At 40.0% G+C, this 19257-nt stretch overlaps 1 protein-coding gene across 3 annotated transcripts in view; it reads left to right on the top strand.

The window, feature by feature from the left end:
* Positions 1–241: 241 nt before the first annotated feature.
* The window catches only part of rab3il1 (RAB3A interacting protein (rabin3)-like 1), a 38546-nt gene continuing 19530 nt past the window's right edge, over positions 242–19257 (top strand). The window contains exons 1-2 of one of the 3 annotated variants that reach the window (XM_057836641.1): positions 242–430; positions 6898–7150. In XM_057836641.1, coding sequence (XP_057692624.1) covers positions 6975–7150 — 176 coding nt within the window. In that variant the 5' untranslated portion in view covers positions 242–430; positions 6898–6974. Of the gene's footprint in view, positions 431–6897; positions 7151–14975; positions 15282–19257 lie in introns of those variants that run through there. The other 2 variants (XM_057836642.1, XM_057836643.1) reach the window with 2 other exon arrangements.

The raw sequence follows: 19257 nt of genomic DNA, 5'->3' as shown, positions 1-19257 counted from the left end.
GCTTCTACACCTCCGGTCACTTGATGTCTTAAGCTGTTTGGAGCAACAAAGCTGCATTGTGAGCTCCCGGAGGCTCTGTTAATCTCAACAAATCACACACAGCCGTACAAGCGGTTGCTTAGATACATTTATTACTTTATGAAAGCTATTTAGAACAGCTCTTAATGTGAAAATCCGTCCTCATGAGTTGACGTTCCAATACATTTTTTTTTTTTTACTGCAACATTAAGAAAAGTACACGATAAGCACTCTGACGGAAGAAGTGTGCATGGGCGGGTAGTTGGCCCAAAGGTGTTGGTGATTATTAACCCTCGCTGTTTAACCAGAAAAGCAGCAACAAGGGCGAAGTGCGGACAGAGATCACACGTCTAAACACCAGGGCTACATCAATCTAGCACATTGGAATTACATTGAAACTACTGGACAGTTGGTGAGTGGGTCTTACTTTATGTTGTTAACAGTTCTAACTGGATATTTAGTGGAATGACCAGAGTTGGTGGGCTACTGTGAGGTTTTGTGGCTATTGTATTGAAATCAATTCAAGGTTAATGGTACTGATGTCCCGATCACATATTTTTTGCATGTGAATTAGAGTCCAAGTCAACTAATTTTAAGGGTCTGCTGATAGAGTCCAGATCCGATACTTCGGAAATATATTAAAGAGGGGAAAAAGCACATCCAAATGTCTCTTATTTTCCCCCTAATTGAACAAAGCTAGTTTCAATCAAGCCCAATTTTTTTTTTTTTTTTTTTTTTTTTGCATATCAATTGTCACCCAGTGTGATAAATTGAGCTTGGTTGAGATTTTCTTGTATATTTCAACCAATATATATATTTCTTGTATATTTCTTCATATATATGTATGTACAGTTGTGGTCAAAAGTTTACATACACTTCTGAAGAACATAATGTCATGGCTCTCTTGAGTTTCCAGTTATTTCTACAACTCTGATTTTTCTCTGATAGAGTGATTGGAACAGATACTTCTTTGTCACAAAAAACATTCATGAAGTTTGGTTCTTTTATGATTTTATCATGGGTGAACAGAAAAAAGTGATCAAATCTGCTGGGTCAAAAATATACATACAGCAGCGCTAATATTTGGTAACATGTCCCTTGGCCATTTTCACTTCAATTAGGTGCTTTTGGCAGTCATCCACAAGCTTCTGGCAAGCTTCTGGTTGAATCTTTGACCACTCCTCTTGACAGAATTGGTGCAGTTCAGTTAAATTTGATGGCTTTCTGACATGGACATGTTTCTTCAGCATTGTCCACAAGTTCTCATTGGGGTTTAAGTCAGGACTTTGGGAAGGCCATTCGAAAACTTTAATTCTAGCCTGATTTAGCCATTCCATTACCACTTTTGATGTGTGTTTGGGGTCATTGTCCTGTTGGAACACCCAACTGCGCCCAAGACCCAATCTTCGGGCTGATGACATTAGGTTATCTTGAAGAATTTGAAGGTAATCCTCCTTCTTCATTATTCCATTTACTCTCTGTAAAGCACCAGTTCCATTGGTAGCAAAACAGCACCACAGCATAATAATACCACCACCGTGCTTGACGGTAGGCATGGTGTACTTGGGGTTAAAGGCCTCACCTTTTCTCCTCCAAACATATTGCTGGGCATTGTGGCCAAACAGCTCGATTTTTGTTTCGTCTGACCACACAATTTCCCATCAGAAGGTCTTATCTTTGTCCACGTGATCAGCAGCAAACTTCAGTCGAGCCTTAAGGTGCCGCTTTTGGAGCAAGGGCTTCCTTCTTGCACGGCAGCCTCTCAGTCCATGGAGATGCAAAACACACTTGACTGTGGACACTGACACCTGTGTTCCAGCAGCTTCTAATTCTTGGCAGATCTGCTTTTTGGTGATTCTCGGTTGAATCTTCACCCTCCTGACCAATTTTCTCTCAGCAGCAGGTGATAGCTTGCGTTTTCTTCCTGATCGTGGCAGTGACAAAACAGTGCCATGCACTTTATACTTACAAACAATTGTTTGGACTGTTGCTCTTGGGACCTGCAGCTGCTTTGAAATGGCTCCAAGTGACTTTCCTGACTTGTTCAAGTCAATGATTTGCTTTTTCAGATCCATGTATGTATATTTTTGACCCAGCAGATTTGATCACTTTTTCTGTTAACCCATAATAAAGTCATAAAAGAGCCAAACTTCATGAATGTTTTTTGTGACAAAGAAGTATCTGTTCCATTCACTCTATCGGAGAAAAACCAGAATTGTAGAAATAGCTGGAAACTCAAGAGAGCCATGACATTATGTTCTTCACAAGTGCATGTAAACTTTTGACCACAACTGTATGTACAGTGGGGAGAACAAGTATTTGATACACTGCCAATGGGTTTTCCCCACTGTATATATACGTATATATATATATATGTGTGTGTGTATATATATATATATATATATATATACAGGGGTGCACATAAGTGGTCCGCATGCGCGCATGCGTACTGGACGTTGACAAACGCGCTGGCCCTCAACGGTTTCCATACGCTTTTGCGTACCGATGGCTGACCACTGTATTTGCGGCGGACACGAGAAAATAACTTCTCAAAATGTCGAAGAGGCAGGCCACACCCCGTCAAAAGACAGACAGACGACAGAGACGTCACCAGAGCTACCGAAAAAAAAGGACTTTTGCTGAAAAGTGGCTACAGGAGGTACCATGGCTAGAAGCAAATGATGCTCGCACGGAAATGCGGTACAAAATGTGCCGTGAGAATCCCAATGTCGCCGATAAGAGCAGCGCATTTTATGTAGGGTCAAAGAATTTCAGCCGTCCAAACTTTGAAAAGCACGAAAAAAACAGAGCATGTGGCAATTAAGCAAACTATCGATGTCAAACAGGACCCCACTCGCCCTATGGACAAGTGGCGGAATAAAGGTAATGAACAGCGACATGCACTGACAAACGTGTTTTTGCTCGCATTTTACAAAGCTAAACATGCACGTTCAATGAGGTCTTATGAGGAGGACATCCCACTTTTAAAAAGGCTTGGAGTTAATGTGGGAGCCGCATAATGCCCTTTATTTTGAATTGGTGCTTTTTATTTCTTTACTTTTCACTTCAAAGTAATGGCAATTTTGTTGTGCCAGTTGATGTTAATCAAGCATTAATTGTTAATATAATTAATTAAAGTTAATTGGCTCTAAGGAAAGCTTGTCATAAATTTATCGCATCAGGTGGGTCGGCTCTCAAGCTCAATGAGGACCAAGTCACATCTCCAGGTCCTCCTCTGAGAACCTGGGCAAAAAAATTATGTGCACCCCTGTATATCTGTGTATATATATATATATATATATATATATATATATATATATATATATATATATAGTTAGTGTGTACACTACCGTTCAAAAGTTTGTGGTCACCCAGACAATTTTGTGTTTTCCTCCAAAAGTCACATTTTTCTTTTTAAAATGAGTTTCAAAATGAAAAGAAAATATAGTCAAGACATTGACAAGGTTGGAAATAGGGATTTTATTTTAAATAATAATTTTCTCCTTCAAGCTTTTATCAAAGACTGCTGATTTTGCAACAATTACAGCTTTGCAGACATGCTGCTTCTTTCCTAAATCGTTCTTGGTGTGCTTTGGGTCACTGTAATGTTTTAGGATGAAATCGATTTCCAATCAAGCGTTGTCCAGAGAGTATGGCATGGTGTTGCAAAATGGAGTGATAACCCTCTTTATTTAAAATCCCGTTGATCTTGTACAAATCTCCCACTTTACCAGCACCAAAGCAACCCCAGACCATCACATTGCCTTCACCATTGTTGACAGATGACCTCAGGCACTCTTCCAGCATCTTTTCAGTTGTTATGTGTGTCACAAATGTTCTTTTCTTTGATCCAAAGTCCACCATCCACCCAAAGTCACCTCAAACTTTGATTCGTCTGTCCATAACACTTTTTTCCAATCTTCCTCTGTCCAATGTCTGTAATCTTTTGCCCATATTAATTTGTTTCCTTTTATTATCCAGTCTCAGATAAAGCCTTTTCCTTTGCCACGCTGCCCTGAAAACCAGCATCTCTGAGTCGTCTCTTCACTGTCGACATTGACACTGGTGTTTTACGGGTACTCTTTAACGAAGCTGGTAGATGAGGACCTGCGAGGCATCCATTTCTCAAACTAGAGACTTTTATCTACTTGTTTTCTTGCTCGGATGTGCAGCGGGGCCTCCTCCTGTTTCTCTTTCCATTCTGGTTTGATCTTGTTTGTGCTGCTCTCTGAAGGGAGTGGTACACAGCGTTATAGGAAATCTTCAATTTCATGGCAATTTCTCTTATGAAATAGCCTTCATTTCTAAAAACAGATTGTCGAGCTTCACGTGACAGCTGTCTTTTTCTGTCCATTTTGAGAGATTAATCAAACCCACAAAGGTGATGCTCCAGATACCCAACTAGCTCAAAGGAAGATCAGTTTTATAGCTTGTCTAACCACTTAAACAGTTTTGATTAATCTATTATCCTTCTAAGGCAACTAGCAAGGACAATGTACCATTAGAACACTGGAGTGATGTTTGCTGTAAATGGGCCTCTTTACAAAACTACGTAGATATTGCATTAAACCCAGACGTTTCCAGCTAGAAGAGTCATTTACTACATTAATAATGTATAGAGTGTTTTTCTGATTAGTTTAATGTGATTTCCATTGAAAAAAATTGCTTTTCTTTCAAAACGGAGGAAATTTCTAAGTCATACTTTTGAACAGTAGTGTATATATATTATATGTACAGTGGGGAGAACAAGTATTTGATACACTGCCAATGGGAAAACCCATTGGCAGTGTATCAAATACTTGTTCTCCCCACTGTATACATACATATATGTGTGTTTGTGTGTGTGTATAGATATGTGTATATATATATATATGTATACATATGGATGTATATGTACTGTATGTATTAGAGATGTCCCGATCGGGATTCCAATCACGTCATTTTCAAAGTATCGGAATCGGCAAAAAAATATCGGCCATGCCTTTTTTTTAATATATATATATTTTAATTAAATCGTTTTCTAATTGTATTTAACGTTACATACATAATATGTTACACTCATTCAGAATCGTTAGTTTAGGCTTAAGGTAGGGTTATCAAATTAATCCCACTAACGGCGATAATTAATTTTTTAAAAAATGTATCACGTTAAAATATTTAACGCAATTAAAGCATGCGCTGCACGACCCACTCACGCATTGTCGCGCTCAATCCGTAATTACGCCGTTTTACCTATATAGAGATAAAAGGCCGCGTAAAATAAGTAGAGTGAATTTTGGCAGCCTTTGGAGCCTTTTTTTGAATTGGCTAAAGCCTTACAATCCCTCTCTCTATGATTAGAAATATCATGGGAAGCAGTGTGGGGAAGCAAGGTAGCAGTTGAACTTTTTCTTAACACCTTAAGTCATTTCCCATCGCAGAGAAAATATATCAATTGGTTGCACTACGCACAGTCATGGTTCCACTTCCCATCATGCATTGGGGCATGGCTACAGTATCATTTACTGAAAGCGCAACAAATACACTAGATGGCAATATTTAATCACAATATACAAAGTCACAAGTCTTTCTATCCGTGGATCCCTCTCACAGAAAGAATGTTAATAATGTAAATGCCATCTTGAGGATTTATTGTCATAATAAACAAATACAGTACTTATGTACTGTATGTTGAATGTATATATTCATCCGAGTTTTATTCTTTTTTTTTTCTTAATGCATTGCCAAAATGTATATGATCGGGAAAAATTATCGGGAATGATTGGAGTTGAATCGGGAGCAAAAAAAAGCAATCGGATCGGGAAATATCGGGATCGGCAGATACTCAAACTAAAACGATCAGGATCGGATCGGGAGCAAAAAAACATGATCGGAACAACCCTAGTATGTATATATATATATTTGTATACATATGTATATGAAGGAGTACTGTATATGAATATACAGTGGTTCATCTACATACAGAATTTTCAGGTTAAGACACACCTCAACGGGAAAATATTGCCTCTTGTTACAAAATAAATTTCAGGATACGAAAGGCAAAAATACAGCATAGCTGTTACTCGCAGCACCTAGAGTTTACTGAACGTAACATACTTATACCTGTGCTGCCATTGGCTATTGCCTAGCATTCCTAGCATCTAATTGGCTAAGAGGGACCTCTACTTTATGTGTATGTGTGTATCCCAGCATCCTCTTTATTCACCCGTGTTCCGACAGCTTTACATGAGTGTGTTAACCTTTATTCTTTACCCCATTCTTGGTTTTTTACATTATGCACAACTCTGATTTTATGTTTATTGTGCAATAATCTAATTGTAAAATGTATTTGTTACATGTTTGGATGGATTTTTATGCATGATAAAAGGTTTGTGTCTGAATTTTGGGGGCTTGGAACGGGTCGGGGCATTTACATGGAAAATGCGTCTACTCGCAGAATTTTCAAGTTACGAAACTACTTTCAGAATTAATTGATTTTGTAAGTAGAGGTACTACTGTATACTGTATGTTTTTTTTCTCTTTTGTTGCCTGTAGCAACACTGCCATTGACATTTAAAGATGTCAAATTTAATTGAACTGGGAAGGCTGACATTGAAGAATCATATTTCACTGCCATTGATGGTGATAGACATCCAAACCAATTTGACTGGGGGGTCTGGTGCTTGGCTGGCTTCTAGTCAAATTGGATGGGACGTCTAATGCCATCAATGGCAGTCGATGTGTAAATACTTAAAAATAAAAATGAATACATTTTTTTTAAAAATTCGGATTCCCATGCTCTGAACGTGATGTGATAGGGCCCGATTTCCGTTCATTTGATTGAATCAGGGATATCCCTAGTTATTTGTATAACATAGGTACTCCTCTTTCTCTTTACAGAGGACTCCTTATGTGCATGCTTCACTAGCGTAAACACAACTGAATCAAATTGAAGCAATTTTGAGATCTGTAGTGACATGGATGCTTTGGAGGGAGTCCACAGTGTTCAGATTTCCTCATCACCACCCGTGGCGTCCTCCAGTCGGGCCTATGAAGTCTTGAAGACAGGCAGGTCGGGAGTAGCGGTGTATTCCTCTGCAGTGTTCTTTGGGACACCGTTCAAGACCGAGGAAAAGGGCTGCGTGGTTGGAAGGTATGCCATCTGGATCCTGATCATGCTTTGGGCAAGGAATTGGTGGGCGAATTTTTTTGCTCTTCACGAGAGATAATAGTGGATTTTATGTACTGTATCATTCATTATCAGTGCAGAGACAGGTGATAAGTGTACAAGCAGAATAATACGCATACTCTATTTGCAATGCAACATTCATCCATTCATTCTCTATAAAAGTGGTTCCCAAACCTTTTGTACCATGTATCACTTCCAAAAGTTTTTGGGTCTACAAGTACTCTCAATATACAGTAATTACAGTTGCATAGTAGGCCCAAGTCTTCAAGTACAATGTGAACTGAACACTCCTAGATACTCAAATACTTATATTACTGTATCAGAGAATATCATCAAATACTGTATGAGCAGACCTAGGAGTGATTTCATTGGACATTCGGTAAATTATATGATCTACTGGTGACGCCATGTGTGACATTGTTTTCATTAACTGTCACAATGCAGTTTATTGTTCTGCATCCACTCACATGGAACTCTGTACTGCACATGGTAACGTGTCCTGTTTTTCTGTTTTTATAAGATAAAAGTAATTTGTAGCATTCCAAATGTTCTCAATTCAGAATTAGAGCAGATTTTTTTTAGATGTCCAAAAAAATGAAGCACTGAAAATAGTGCCATGATGAATAATTAATGTGAAACCCCATTGTGATACGGTGAAAAGTTTTCTGCCGTGCTCATGTCACAAATCCCTTGCTAGTGTTCTTTAGTAGGACGTATGATTTTTATTTTGTTTTTAAAATTTACATAACAACTAATGGTGAAGCGGTTAAGTTCTTTGACTTCCATGAACGCACTAAGGGTTCAGTTCCCACTAAGTGATCGTGTAAAGGTCCTATGATTGACTGGCAACCTGTCCAGTTCTGCAAGTTCACCAGTGGATGTACATTTGATATTTTTAGTAAGTATTGCCCTGACAGTGGTGGCATGACCTGAATATGTATCCGAGTAATAAATAAGCTCAAGTAGATTATTAACTTACGCAAACCTGGTAGTAAACTGTTAATTACAGTAAATGTTTGTCTGAAAAACACTCCTTGACGTTGAACTCTTTATATGGACGTCCAATACATTTTGACTGGGAGAGGTTGGCAGCCAATTATTGCTGACAATGAAAGTTTTACGATTTTCCTGTATTTTTTTAACATGAAAATTCTTGCACCACAGCTGCCAGTATTGTACTGTGAATTCAACGTTTAGAAAAAAATTAGTACAGGCTGATGGACTGTCAAGTTTTTTTAAGAGCCTATGCAAACTAATTTTTTATCTATTCCTCCGTTATTTGTCCACAGATCAGAATTGAATTTGGTAAGTGTATTCTCTGGGTCAATGCCCATAGAACCGTGGAGCTATGTTTTGAAGTTCCTCCTGATGAATTAAATTAATCAATTTAACAATTGAAAAAAAAATTAGATATGTATTTTTCAGTTAATGCGCCTTGGATTCCTTTGAAGTTCGATAGATATTCTAGAGGAAAGTTCACTCAAAAAATTAAACATGGTATTTATGCAAGAACCTTATTTCAAGTGGTTACACACAGCTGCTTTAAGTAACTATTATGTAGTTACATGAAAAATGCTTAAATGATTTAAGTAAGACTTTGTAAACTACTTCAACAAGTCAAGCAATTCATATTCAAAGCTTTTACATGCAAAATAAGTAACCACCTTTTGTTTTCTTACAAAAGGAGTGTTAATTTGAATTAATTTTAAATATTCGTTGTGATGTTGTTAATATTTTCATTCGCTGCACAGCCTTTACCGCGTACAGACGCACTCTGAGCTCCTGAAGCACTCTCTTATCTTAACCGATAAGCACTCAGGGCCAGCAAGCTCGACTCCCAGTATGGCTCCAAAGAATTTGAAACCTGGAGACTTGGATGAAATAAAATCCTCCATACAGAAGTTGGAGGTTTCCTTTACTGGCTTGATTCAGAATCAAGAAATCGTCAGAGAGCTCCAGTTAATTTGCGCTGAAAACGAGAAACTCAAGCAGGCGATCAAGGAGAGAGATGTTCACATCAAGAGGCTGGAAATTGTGGCTGACGATCTCGACCAGTGCCGACGTGCAAATGAGCTCATCATTTCTGGATTACAACTGACGCCTAGCCCAGGGGACACAGTGGCGCAACTGGCAATTGCTAAGCTGAAAGAGTATGGAATAAACATAGAGCCGCTGGACATCCGTCGCTGCCTTCTGCTCCCATCTGGGGGGAGAGGACCGGCGACGGTGCTCATGAAGCTGGCAGACCACAAGACCAAGACTGCCCTGCTTAACCAGCTCCGCCACCTGAAAGGGTCGAAGATTTTTTTGAATGACAACTTGACTCGCTGAAATGCCGAAATTGCAAGAAAAGCATGTCAACTCAAGAAAGCTGGGAAAATAGCCAACACCTGGGTCTCGGATTGCAGGATCCTTGTCAAGACGCAAGATATGAAGATAAAAGCTATCACTAGTCTTGACCAGCTGACTATAATAGCTGGATAACTGTAAATACTACACAGCGGACCAGTATAACAACTCGCGGATGTGGACGGTAAGCTGAAACTTATCAACGGCAGGAGTCTCTACAAGAATCTCGAACACACTAAGGATTATCTACTAAAGATAACAAAGGCTCTGACTTTGTTAATTTGCACGGACATAACATGACACGAATGAATCGGGCATCTAAGGGGGCAGGGGGTGTTGCAATTATGATTGACAGTCTCCTGGAATGTATTACAATTGAGCTCCTAATCCCCAATTGTAAAAACATAATTATCTGCTGTGTCTACCGAGCTCCTGATTCAAATGTCTAGTATATGGAAAAGATGCTGTATAAAACGAATAATAAGCATATTTTCGTTGTGGAGATATTAATCTTGGGATAAAATATGTACAGCATGTTGTTTGATTTTATACATTCAAACTGTTACAGTGACCTTTGTGTGCGCCAATTGTTGCCTCTACTCACACCAGCTGTGATAACACATAATCACTTTTGCCACACACATAGCCACAACAAAATGTTCCACAGCAAACAGATGCAAAAATGTCAGGGACATGACTAAGCCATAACCTTGTACTCCCTGAAATTAATTGAGCTGCTTGACTGGACGCTAAGTTACTAAACTCAGATTGTTGATTGTGTTATTGTAAAGTTTTGATGTATGTTCCATGCCTGAATGTGCGTCTTTAGTTGTATGGCGGACGGGAAACTGATAAGCATATGCTTCATCCCGTCCGCCTTTGTCTTCTTCTTCGGTTCCTTCGGGCAAATCATATCACATTTTGTAATTGTCAATGATACCGATGATGATGACAATAAAATTCCATTCCATTCCAATATTCTGGATGAGTGGGGGACCCGAGTTCAGAACATGGGCCTAACTGGCAATTGTACCCTACTGTTGCGCTCGTGAGAGGTAAAAGAAGGACTTTGCATCCCCTAAGTAAGCACAGACGTGTTTTTTCAAAAGAACACACTCCAGCCATTTACAGACAATACTACTTACCACTGCTTTGCTTTCTGACTCGCGCACTTAAACTGGGTGTGGCTGATTAACTCGGCTAGTACATTTAACCCTGCCAGGGGTTTCTGTGTTCAACTCAATTAATTGGCACAATGCCAAAAGTTATCTTAACACTGCTAGTGTTTAAACAAATCCCCAGTCAACACCAATCAACTCAAAAATAATTTTCACCCAAAAATAAACTCCACAGTTTTGCTATGTACGGCAACCTCAGAAGGACAAAAGTCATATAATTTTTTTGCAATCACGTTACATATATATTAAGCACTCTTTTTCATAAGTGTTTTAATTGACTCTCTTACATGATAAATACAACAATGGGTTTGGTAATTTGTAAAATCACAAAACTAATGTGTATAGCCAAAAACACTGATTTAAAAGTTGAAATAGTGCATGTGCATTTTTTTGTGTGCCTATCAAACTTTAGGGCCCAATTTCAATTTCACTGATTAATTACCATTTTATTATTGATGAGTCGTAATAGAGGTACTGTTTTAGAGGCTTGATGTCCCTTACGAATGGATGGATGGATCGGAAACTTAATGATGCATAAACTATAAGGATATCCGCACCGACGCTCGGAGCCTGATTTTTGAATTTTTATTTCCTTAATTCATTCAGAGCAATTTAAAGTGATAGAAACAAAATGCATTTAAATTGGAATGGTTGGCATTGAGTGATCATGTTTCACTTCCATTCATTAACTGGAGGGCTGACAGCAGTGAGCGAATGATCACTGCCAACCCTCCCAGTCAAAATGGATAGGAGGTCTACAGCAGCTAATGAGTTCATTAATGTGGAAATGGAGTATAGTTGTGTTTGGTATCAAATCCACTGTGGATTGTAGGAAACAGATTTAATGCTTATGCGAGGATACACTTCATTGCTAATGACGAATCCAGGAAAATGTTACAATATTGCAACCCAATGAGTCACATGCGAACTGGCCGCAGCCTTCTGCCAGTAGTGGCATATTTGTGCTTTTTAAAAAAATCGATTCCTCCGTTATTCTTGGACTGATCGTAATGAATATTTGTAGGTATACTCTCGGGATGTATATGCAGAGATCCTCAGAGCCCTATTTGAACTTTTTTTTTTTTGTACCAGTGATCATAAATTAACTGCGAACTTATTGTTGCCAGTAGGTTAAGAGTCAGCCAGTAGAGGCCATGCACACTCTTTGGGTCAGAGCCTGTGGAATCACCTTCCTGTTTGTTTTTAACTCATTGACTGCCATTGTCAATGAAAGATGTCCAATCATGTAGTTCGTCACTAGAAGACGTCCAATCCATTTGAACTGGGATGTTGGCAGCGAATAAACATTCGTCTGTGTGCTGTGACTGCATCTTTAGGATCAATTTAGTTACACGATAAATACTTCTTGCATAGACTTCATAATTATACTGACAGGTCATACCCGTCACACACTGCGCCATGCCTTCAAGTAGGGGGCCTGCCCACAACAAGACTCAAGAGGAGTTATTCTCTAACACACGCACGCAGCGATCTAACGGCGGATTTAGGTTGAAAATGTACAAAAGCTGTACCGCATACAAACAGGAAGGATTGTTTGAGGAGTGATTTGTTCGAGGATTCAAGGTAATTGTTATATTTTTTGTACCATGAATGCATTTTGAAACCTAGTGGAAAAAAATCAGTGGGAGAAATTAGCCACTTCGGCATTGGCCTCATAGTTCCCAATATTTATGTAAAATAAATGCTAACTGCAAGTTTGTTCTTTTTTTTTGTTTTGTTTTGCTTTGCTTTAAACCAAGAATCGAGACTGTTTTACGTCCATATCTATGAAGAATTCAGGGATTTAAGCATTTTTTCACAAGAATTTTCAACGGGAAAAGCTCTTGGTTTTCATAAGGCGGCCGCTACATTTGCTGACTGACTAGCATCATAGTAAGCAAAATTTACGTAAAATAAATGCTAACTGCACGTTTTTGTTTGTTTGTTTTACGTCGGTATCTATGAAGAATTCAGGGATTTAAGCATTTATTTACAATATTTTTTATTTATTTATTTATTTTAACCTGTATCCTGTTTTCTGTTCAGCTGTTTGACACGGAGAATGGAAGTCTGAGTGTCCGGTTGGTATGAATTCACATTGGAGTATGACCTACTCTCATTGTGATCATTCAACATATCTTATTCATTAAAGACAAAGAAGCGAACAGGAAAAGGTTATAGGGGAACAGAAGAAAGGGATAGAGACAGAAGAAACACAAACAACAACAAGAAATACATTGATTGATTGTTTTATAAAATACATTGAATGCCTGCATTAATTATGAATATGTTGGTGATATCATCAGCTACATGTATTTTTGGTTGACACCATGTGGGGGGCCTGTTAACCAGGGAAAGCGAGTGGGAGGGGTAGTCTAGAAGATAAGTTATTGGGAGGGGTGGCGTGTGCACAAATCAGCCCTTTGATCTAGAACCCAGTAATCGTGTGAGATTAGGGTCCCGATCTCCCCCTCACTCCCGCGGCTGGTAGCCCAGGCAGTAGGGAGACCAGGCCCCGGGAGCCACACCAAACAGAAAAAGTGTGGGACTCACCTACTACCCTATTTACTGAGGCTGCCAGGTTCCCGACTGGCAGCCATTACCCAGCACCGTGATGGGATTATGTTGGGAGGGCAGTGCAGTGTTTGCATTAAAATAGGAGCGCTCAGCTTGGGGCAGTGGAACCGCGGCATGGAAATTCTACCCAGCTGCTCGTCCCACCGCCCTTTGCCGGACCTCCCGTGTGGAGTATGATGCGTGCGGTGCGTTGAAGTAGGTGCGGGAATGGTGGGGCTGTCCGTGAGGAGGTAACCGTGATGTCACCCCCCCCCCCCAACAGGTCCCATCCATCCAACAACCTAGATGTGTGATGCAATAAAATCAAGGGGGAGCCGGTCCGGGACTGTATGGCCCATCGCAACCCGTCCCCGGTGGCATGAATGAGTATGTAGGTGCCAGGGTGAAAGATATTTACAGTGCAAAGTGAGGAGTGCGTGAATTAAGAGGCAGGCTCCTGCAGGTGCGGCTCCGTCTGCCAACCCACCGGCCCCGGGGCGGGGGATGCACCAGGGCCCCAATCAACCCCTGCCCCAGACCACCCCCAGCGCACCCGCATCCGCCCACCCCGAACCCAGCTGCCCGAGCACCCACCCCGCACCCCGGACAGGCGCCACACAGCGTGCCGGAGACCAGGGGGTATCCACTACACCGGCAGGGGACAACGAGCCCCATCCCAGGCCCAATGGGCCCCAGAAGACCCCGCTGACGACCCCGCTGACAGAAGGGCAGCGACAGCCGACGCGGTCACGGAGAGACGGACAGGGCAAGACCAAGACCAGACAGACCAAGGGCAGAGGCGTCGCGTCCCATTAGGCAAACCAGGCAATTGCCTAACCCAGCAAGGGCCCCCAAGAGGGCCAACAGATTTAGCACACACAGCTTTACTGCAGTGAAAGCCTTGTGTCTGAGTTCCCTGAAAGGGCCCATTCACTTGCTCAGACCGAGAGTTAGCGGCAATTTGGAGAAGTTATCCTTCTGGAAGCGACAAAAGAAAGAAAAAAAAAAAAGCAGAAGAGGAGAAAAGGAAACAAGACAGCGGTGAGTGTACTATGTTACTGTAGTTTTATGTCCTTATGTAGTAGAAGCCGGGCACTTTGAGTGTCCTAAAAAGCGCTCTATGCGCTTATTATACTTTTATTAAATATGCTATTGCTCCAAGTCGAACTGTTCCCCTTACTTGCACACACTCGAAAGGCCCCATGTTGCTTGTTGCCTGGGGCCCCTTGCTACGCCTCTGACCAAGGGGATGGAGGCACGACCCCCCACCCCATCCCCGGGCCGGGAGGGGTGCGCGGCATGACACCAGGGAGCACCTCCCCGGTACCCGGTACGAGGAGACGCGGCTCCGGCCGGGTCGACCCGGGAAAGGACTGAAAAAGAAATTTTCACGGAAAAAGCTCTTAGTCTGGTCAACTCGGTCAGCTTTGATGGCCACACCAACATTGCAGGCCCCCTATTAATCGGCCCCACGCCCCGTGTCTCGTCAGTATATTATGAAGTCTATGACTTCTAGGAAGTTCAAGTTTCAGTATCACAGGATTAGCAAAGTTATTGAAGAAAGAAGTGAGAACAATTTCAGTTCCAACAGTTTCAACTTCAGCTACCCATAGGTAGGTGTGACGTTTCTGTCACGTGGATACATACCAGCGCTGTCGTGGGTGCGTTGTCACGTGACTTGCAAGCGAGACAGCTGGCAACTGACCCACTGATAGTGTCCAATGTCTTGCTTATATCCCCAAATAAACCTGAGCGGGGAAATGGTGAAAGTTTGGCCCGAAAGAAGTGGGAAAAAATACACGCGGTCGCAATTGTTTGCGAGCCGCCTGCAGCGCCTGTGCTTGATGACGTCAGCGTCCGCATTCCTTTGCCTTGTGTGTGCGGCACTGATTTGAAACGGAGTCGAGACAACTCTAAAAGCTCTTCAAAATTGCACCTTTTAACAGTAAGGGCAGCTGGAGGACGGACTGACTGACTGACCGACCGATTCTTCTTTTGTGGATGCTGACAGGGTAAAAGTGTCATTTATTTCATTGAGCGGAGGAAGGATATGAACACAAAATTGTAACTCGCTTTAGTCGCTTCAAGTTTGACGCTAAAATGGCTCGAGTGCTGACGTCGTCGTTTTGGGAATATTCAAATTGTATTTGTTGACTGAAACAATTCCGGTCACCATCGTTTGCTCGGGTTCAGAGAGAGAAAATGCCATGTACACTGTAATGATTATTACTACCAGATGTTGTTCCAAGTCTCGTGATTTCATATCGCAATAACTTCACTTTTTTACGTCTGTCAAGTTGAGTGTTATTATTGCTTAGCAGGTAAACAATAAGGTATTGTTCAAGGGCGTAGGTTTAGTCTCAATATCGGTAGGGACGATATAACAGCATAATCTGCACTTTTTGCTGGAGACGGACGGGACATTAATAAACCCAAACAGATTGGGTGAACGGGGGTCAGGGCTACATTTCTCACTAAATGATTGATGCAAAAATAAATATGTATTGACTTATACTAACTTTCACACTGCAAATTTATAACATCTTAACTCTTAGATGCACAAGTTACTGGACCCTACACTCTTCCATAAGTGGGTCAAAAATGACCCATATTAGAATGTGTTTTTATGCCATTTTGGTGAAGAATAATCACTTGTATATTAATTAATAGGGTTGTTCCGATCATGTGTTTTTTGCTCCCGATCCGATCCCGATCGTTTTAGTTTGAGTATCTGCCGATCCTGATATTTCCCGATCCGGTTGCTTTTTTCCCCTCCCGATTCAATTCCAATCATTCCCGATCATTTTTCCCGATCATATACATTTTGGCAATGCATTAAGGAAAAAATGAATAAAACTCAGACGAATATATACATTCAACATACAGTACATAAGTACTGTATTTGTTTATTATGACAATAAATCCTCAAGATGGCATTTACATTATTAACATTCTTTCTGTGAGAGGGTTCCACGGATAGAAAGACTTGTAATTCTTAAAGGACAAATGTGACTTTGTATATTGTGAATAAATATTGCCATCTAGTGTATTTGTTGAGCTTTCAGTAAATGATACTGTAGCCATGCCCAAATGCATGATGGGAAGTGGAACCATGACTGTGCGTAGTGCTACCAATTGATATATCTTCTCTGTGTTGGGAAATAACATAGGGTGTTACGAAAAAGATCAATTACTACCTTGCTTCCCCACATTGCTTCCCACGATAGCTCTAATCGTAGGGAGAGGGATTGTAAGGCTTTAGCCAATTAAAAAAAGGCTCCAAAGGCTTCCAAAATTCACTCTACTCTTTTTATGCTGCCTTTAAGCTCTCTATATAGGTTAAACGGCACAATTACAGATTGAGTGCGACAATGCGTGAGTGGGTCGTGCAGCGCATGCATTAATTGCGTTAAATATTTTAACGTGATACAATTTAAAAAAATTAATTACCGCCATTATCGGGATAAATTTGATAACCCTACCTTAAGCCAAAACTAAAGACTCTGGATGAGTGTAACATATTATGTCTGTAACGTTAAATACAACTAGAAAACGATTTATTTAAAAAATATACATATCAAAAAAAGGCATGTCCGATATTTTTTTGCCAATTCCGATACTTTGAAAATGATGTGATAGGATGCCGATCATCCCGATCGATCGGGACATCTCTACTAATTAGTATTATATCTAGGGCCACACGAGAATTATTTCATGGTTGAAATATCTTTATGATTTAATTAACATCTTTTGGGAAAAAAAAAAACAGCAATAGACTTTATCCTTCCTTGTATTCTATCATCAATGATGAAGAGCTCCAATGCATCTTTTTGGTGAGACAGCGGTGCTAAGCCCTTATGGAGGCACTGACCGATTTCGGAGAATATTGACGTTCTGTGTTCTGCCCTGGGTGGGAGGTAACTCTCTAGTAATAGTCCTACCAACTAATTCTGTTGGCCATGATTTGGACACTTTCTTCTTCAGAGGACACATAAGTGGAATCTCATGAGTCCATTTCAAATTCGATCAAGGTCACTTTCGTATGTGGTTAAAATCCCATCCGGGCCACATTTTTCAAGAATGTGGCTGCGGTCCGAACTGTCAAGTCCCCCAAATTGGAATTCATGCAGCAATTAACATTAGCAAAGAGCGAGGGAGACCGGGTGCTACGGTAGCGGTGCAGCTGTGCATTAGCGTTAGCGCCTAGCTTGAAGGCGGCTTTTAAGGAAGGAGCGGGCTTGACAACAGTCATATAAAAAATAAAATGGGTTGAAGATAAGCCTGACAATGCTCGTTTTTTTTCTTTGCTCCAATGCTCCTGCGCATGCGGGCCAGTTTGCTCAGCGCATCTCGGACTGCGAATTAGAGCGCATGTGTGATAGTTGAACAGGCTCAATGAACAAAGGCAGTCTGAACGGGTACGCCAAAAAAACATATGACAAAAAATCGGAAATGTGCATTAGGACCTGCAGTATGAACCTGGCGTGAGTTAGCTAGCTAGTTATGAAGTAGATTAATTTGTTGATAAATAATAATAAAAAGAGTCATGAAAGACACACACACAAAATTCTATATGGACATAATACTTACAGTACACGTATCAGCTCTTGCTGTGTAAAATAATCTTCTTAAGGGATGTCACTTTTTACATACCTAGTCTGTGTGGTCCATGGTAAATTTATTCCTGACAGCCAAAGTTGATAAGAATGAAAGATTCCCATTGGATTCCATAGAAAATGCATGTGGGTCATTTTTGACCCACTGGTGGAAGCTTAGGGTAGTAATACAAAAATTAGAATTTCTTCAAATGTATACAAAATTAATCGAAAATTTGAATGGCATTATATCAAAAACATGTTTTTTGAGGAATACCTGGAATATGAATTAATAACAATTTACCATTCCGAAGATATTTGAAGAAAACAACCTCACCGGGTCATTTTTGACCCACTTATGCATCTAAGGGTTAATCTGATATTTTTTCTTAAATCTAATTTTCTCCCTGTTGTTTTGAGTGTTGAAAACTTGTTAACAGATTAGTGTGTCAGATTCTTCCACTGACTTTAAGTAAATCTTACTATTTGTTCTTGTTAAGCCCATACAGTACATCTAAAAGTTGGTCATTTTTCACCTAAAGCAAAAAAAAAAATGCTTTCAAATAATGTTTTGAAGAATATCTACTGTATTTTTGAATTAAAAACATTTCTGACAAACAAGTTTTTTAAGATTAAATACACAAACCTTTTTGTTTAAAATAAGTCTGTTATGCTTATTTTCATTGCTATTTTTCTTATTTTAAAAAATCTAGGTGAGTAAAATGTACTTGAAGCATAGACTTCATAACATAATGATGTCTGACTTGAAGCACTGGCAGATAATTTCACTAATTTCTAGTAGATTTGCACTGAGAACAAGTTTTTTTTTTCCCTCCAGTTTTAAGGAGGTGGGTTTTTGCAGTGCATATGTATTGGTTCAGGTAATACACCGTTCGATTCAAATCTTTGTTTTCCAAAACTACTAAAGACACATTTTGAAAACTTCCAGAGTAAATGTCTGGATTTTATTAGCAAATTTAATTTGGAATATTTGAACATAAATATATAACATACACAAGAAATACATACTTGTTAATCATCTCTTAACTATCAAGGAATGCAAAATATTAGTGATGCACGATAATACATTTTTCAACCGATATCGATAACCGATAATTTCCTGCCCCTTCCACCCGATAACCGATAATGTCACTCCGATGATTCTATTCAAATATGTGTGTAAAATTTTTAAGTATACAAAGATCAAATGTTACTGTGCAAAAATGTAATTTAGTGCTATTTTTTTCCACATCAAATATGAACAAGTAGTAAATTCCAACAACTAAATAAGGGCAATGACGTTGTGTAATGGTAAGCTTTTGGCAACAATTACTTAGAGAGTAAACACCCAAGTTGCAGTAAAATGCCTTGAAAAGTAAGCCATTCCTAACAT

The sequence above is a fragment of the Corythoichthys intestinalis genome, chromosome 5, assembly GCF_030265065.1.
Source record: "Corythoichthys intestinalis isolate RoL2023-P3 chromosome 5, ASM3026506v1, whole genome shotgun sequence".
NCBI lineage: Eukaryota > Metazoa > Chordata > Actinopteri > Syngnathiformes > Syngnathidae > Corythoichthys > Corythoichthys intestinalis.
This window is presented reverse-complemented; position numbering and strand designations above follow the sequence as displayed.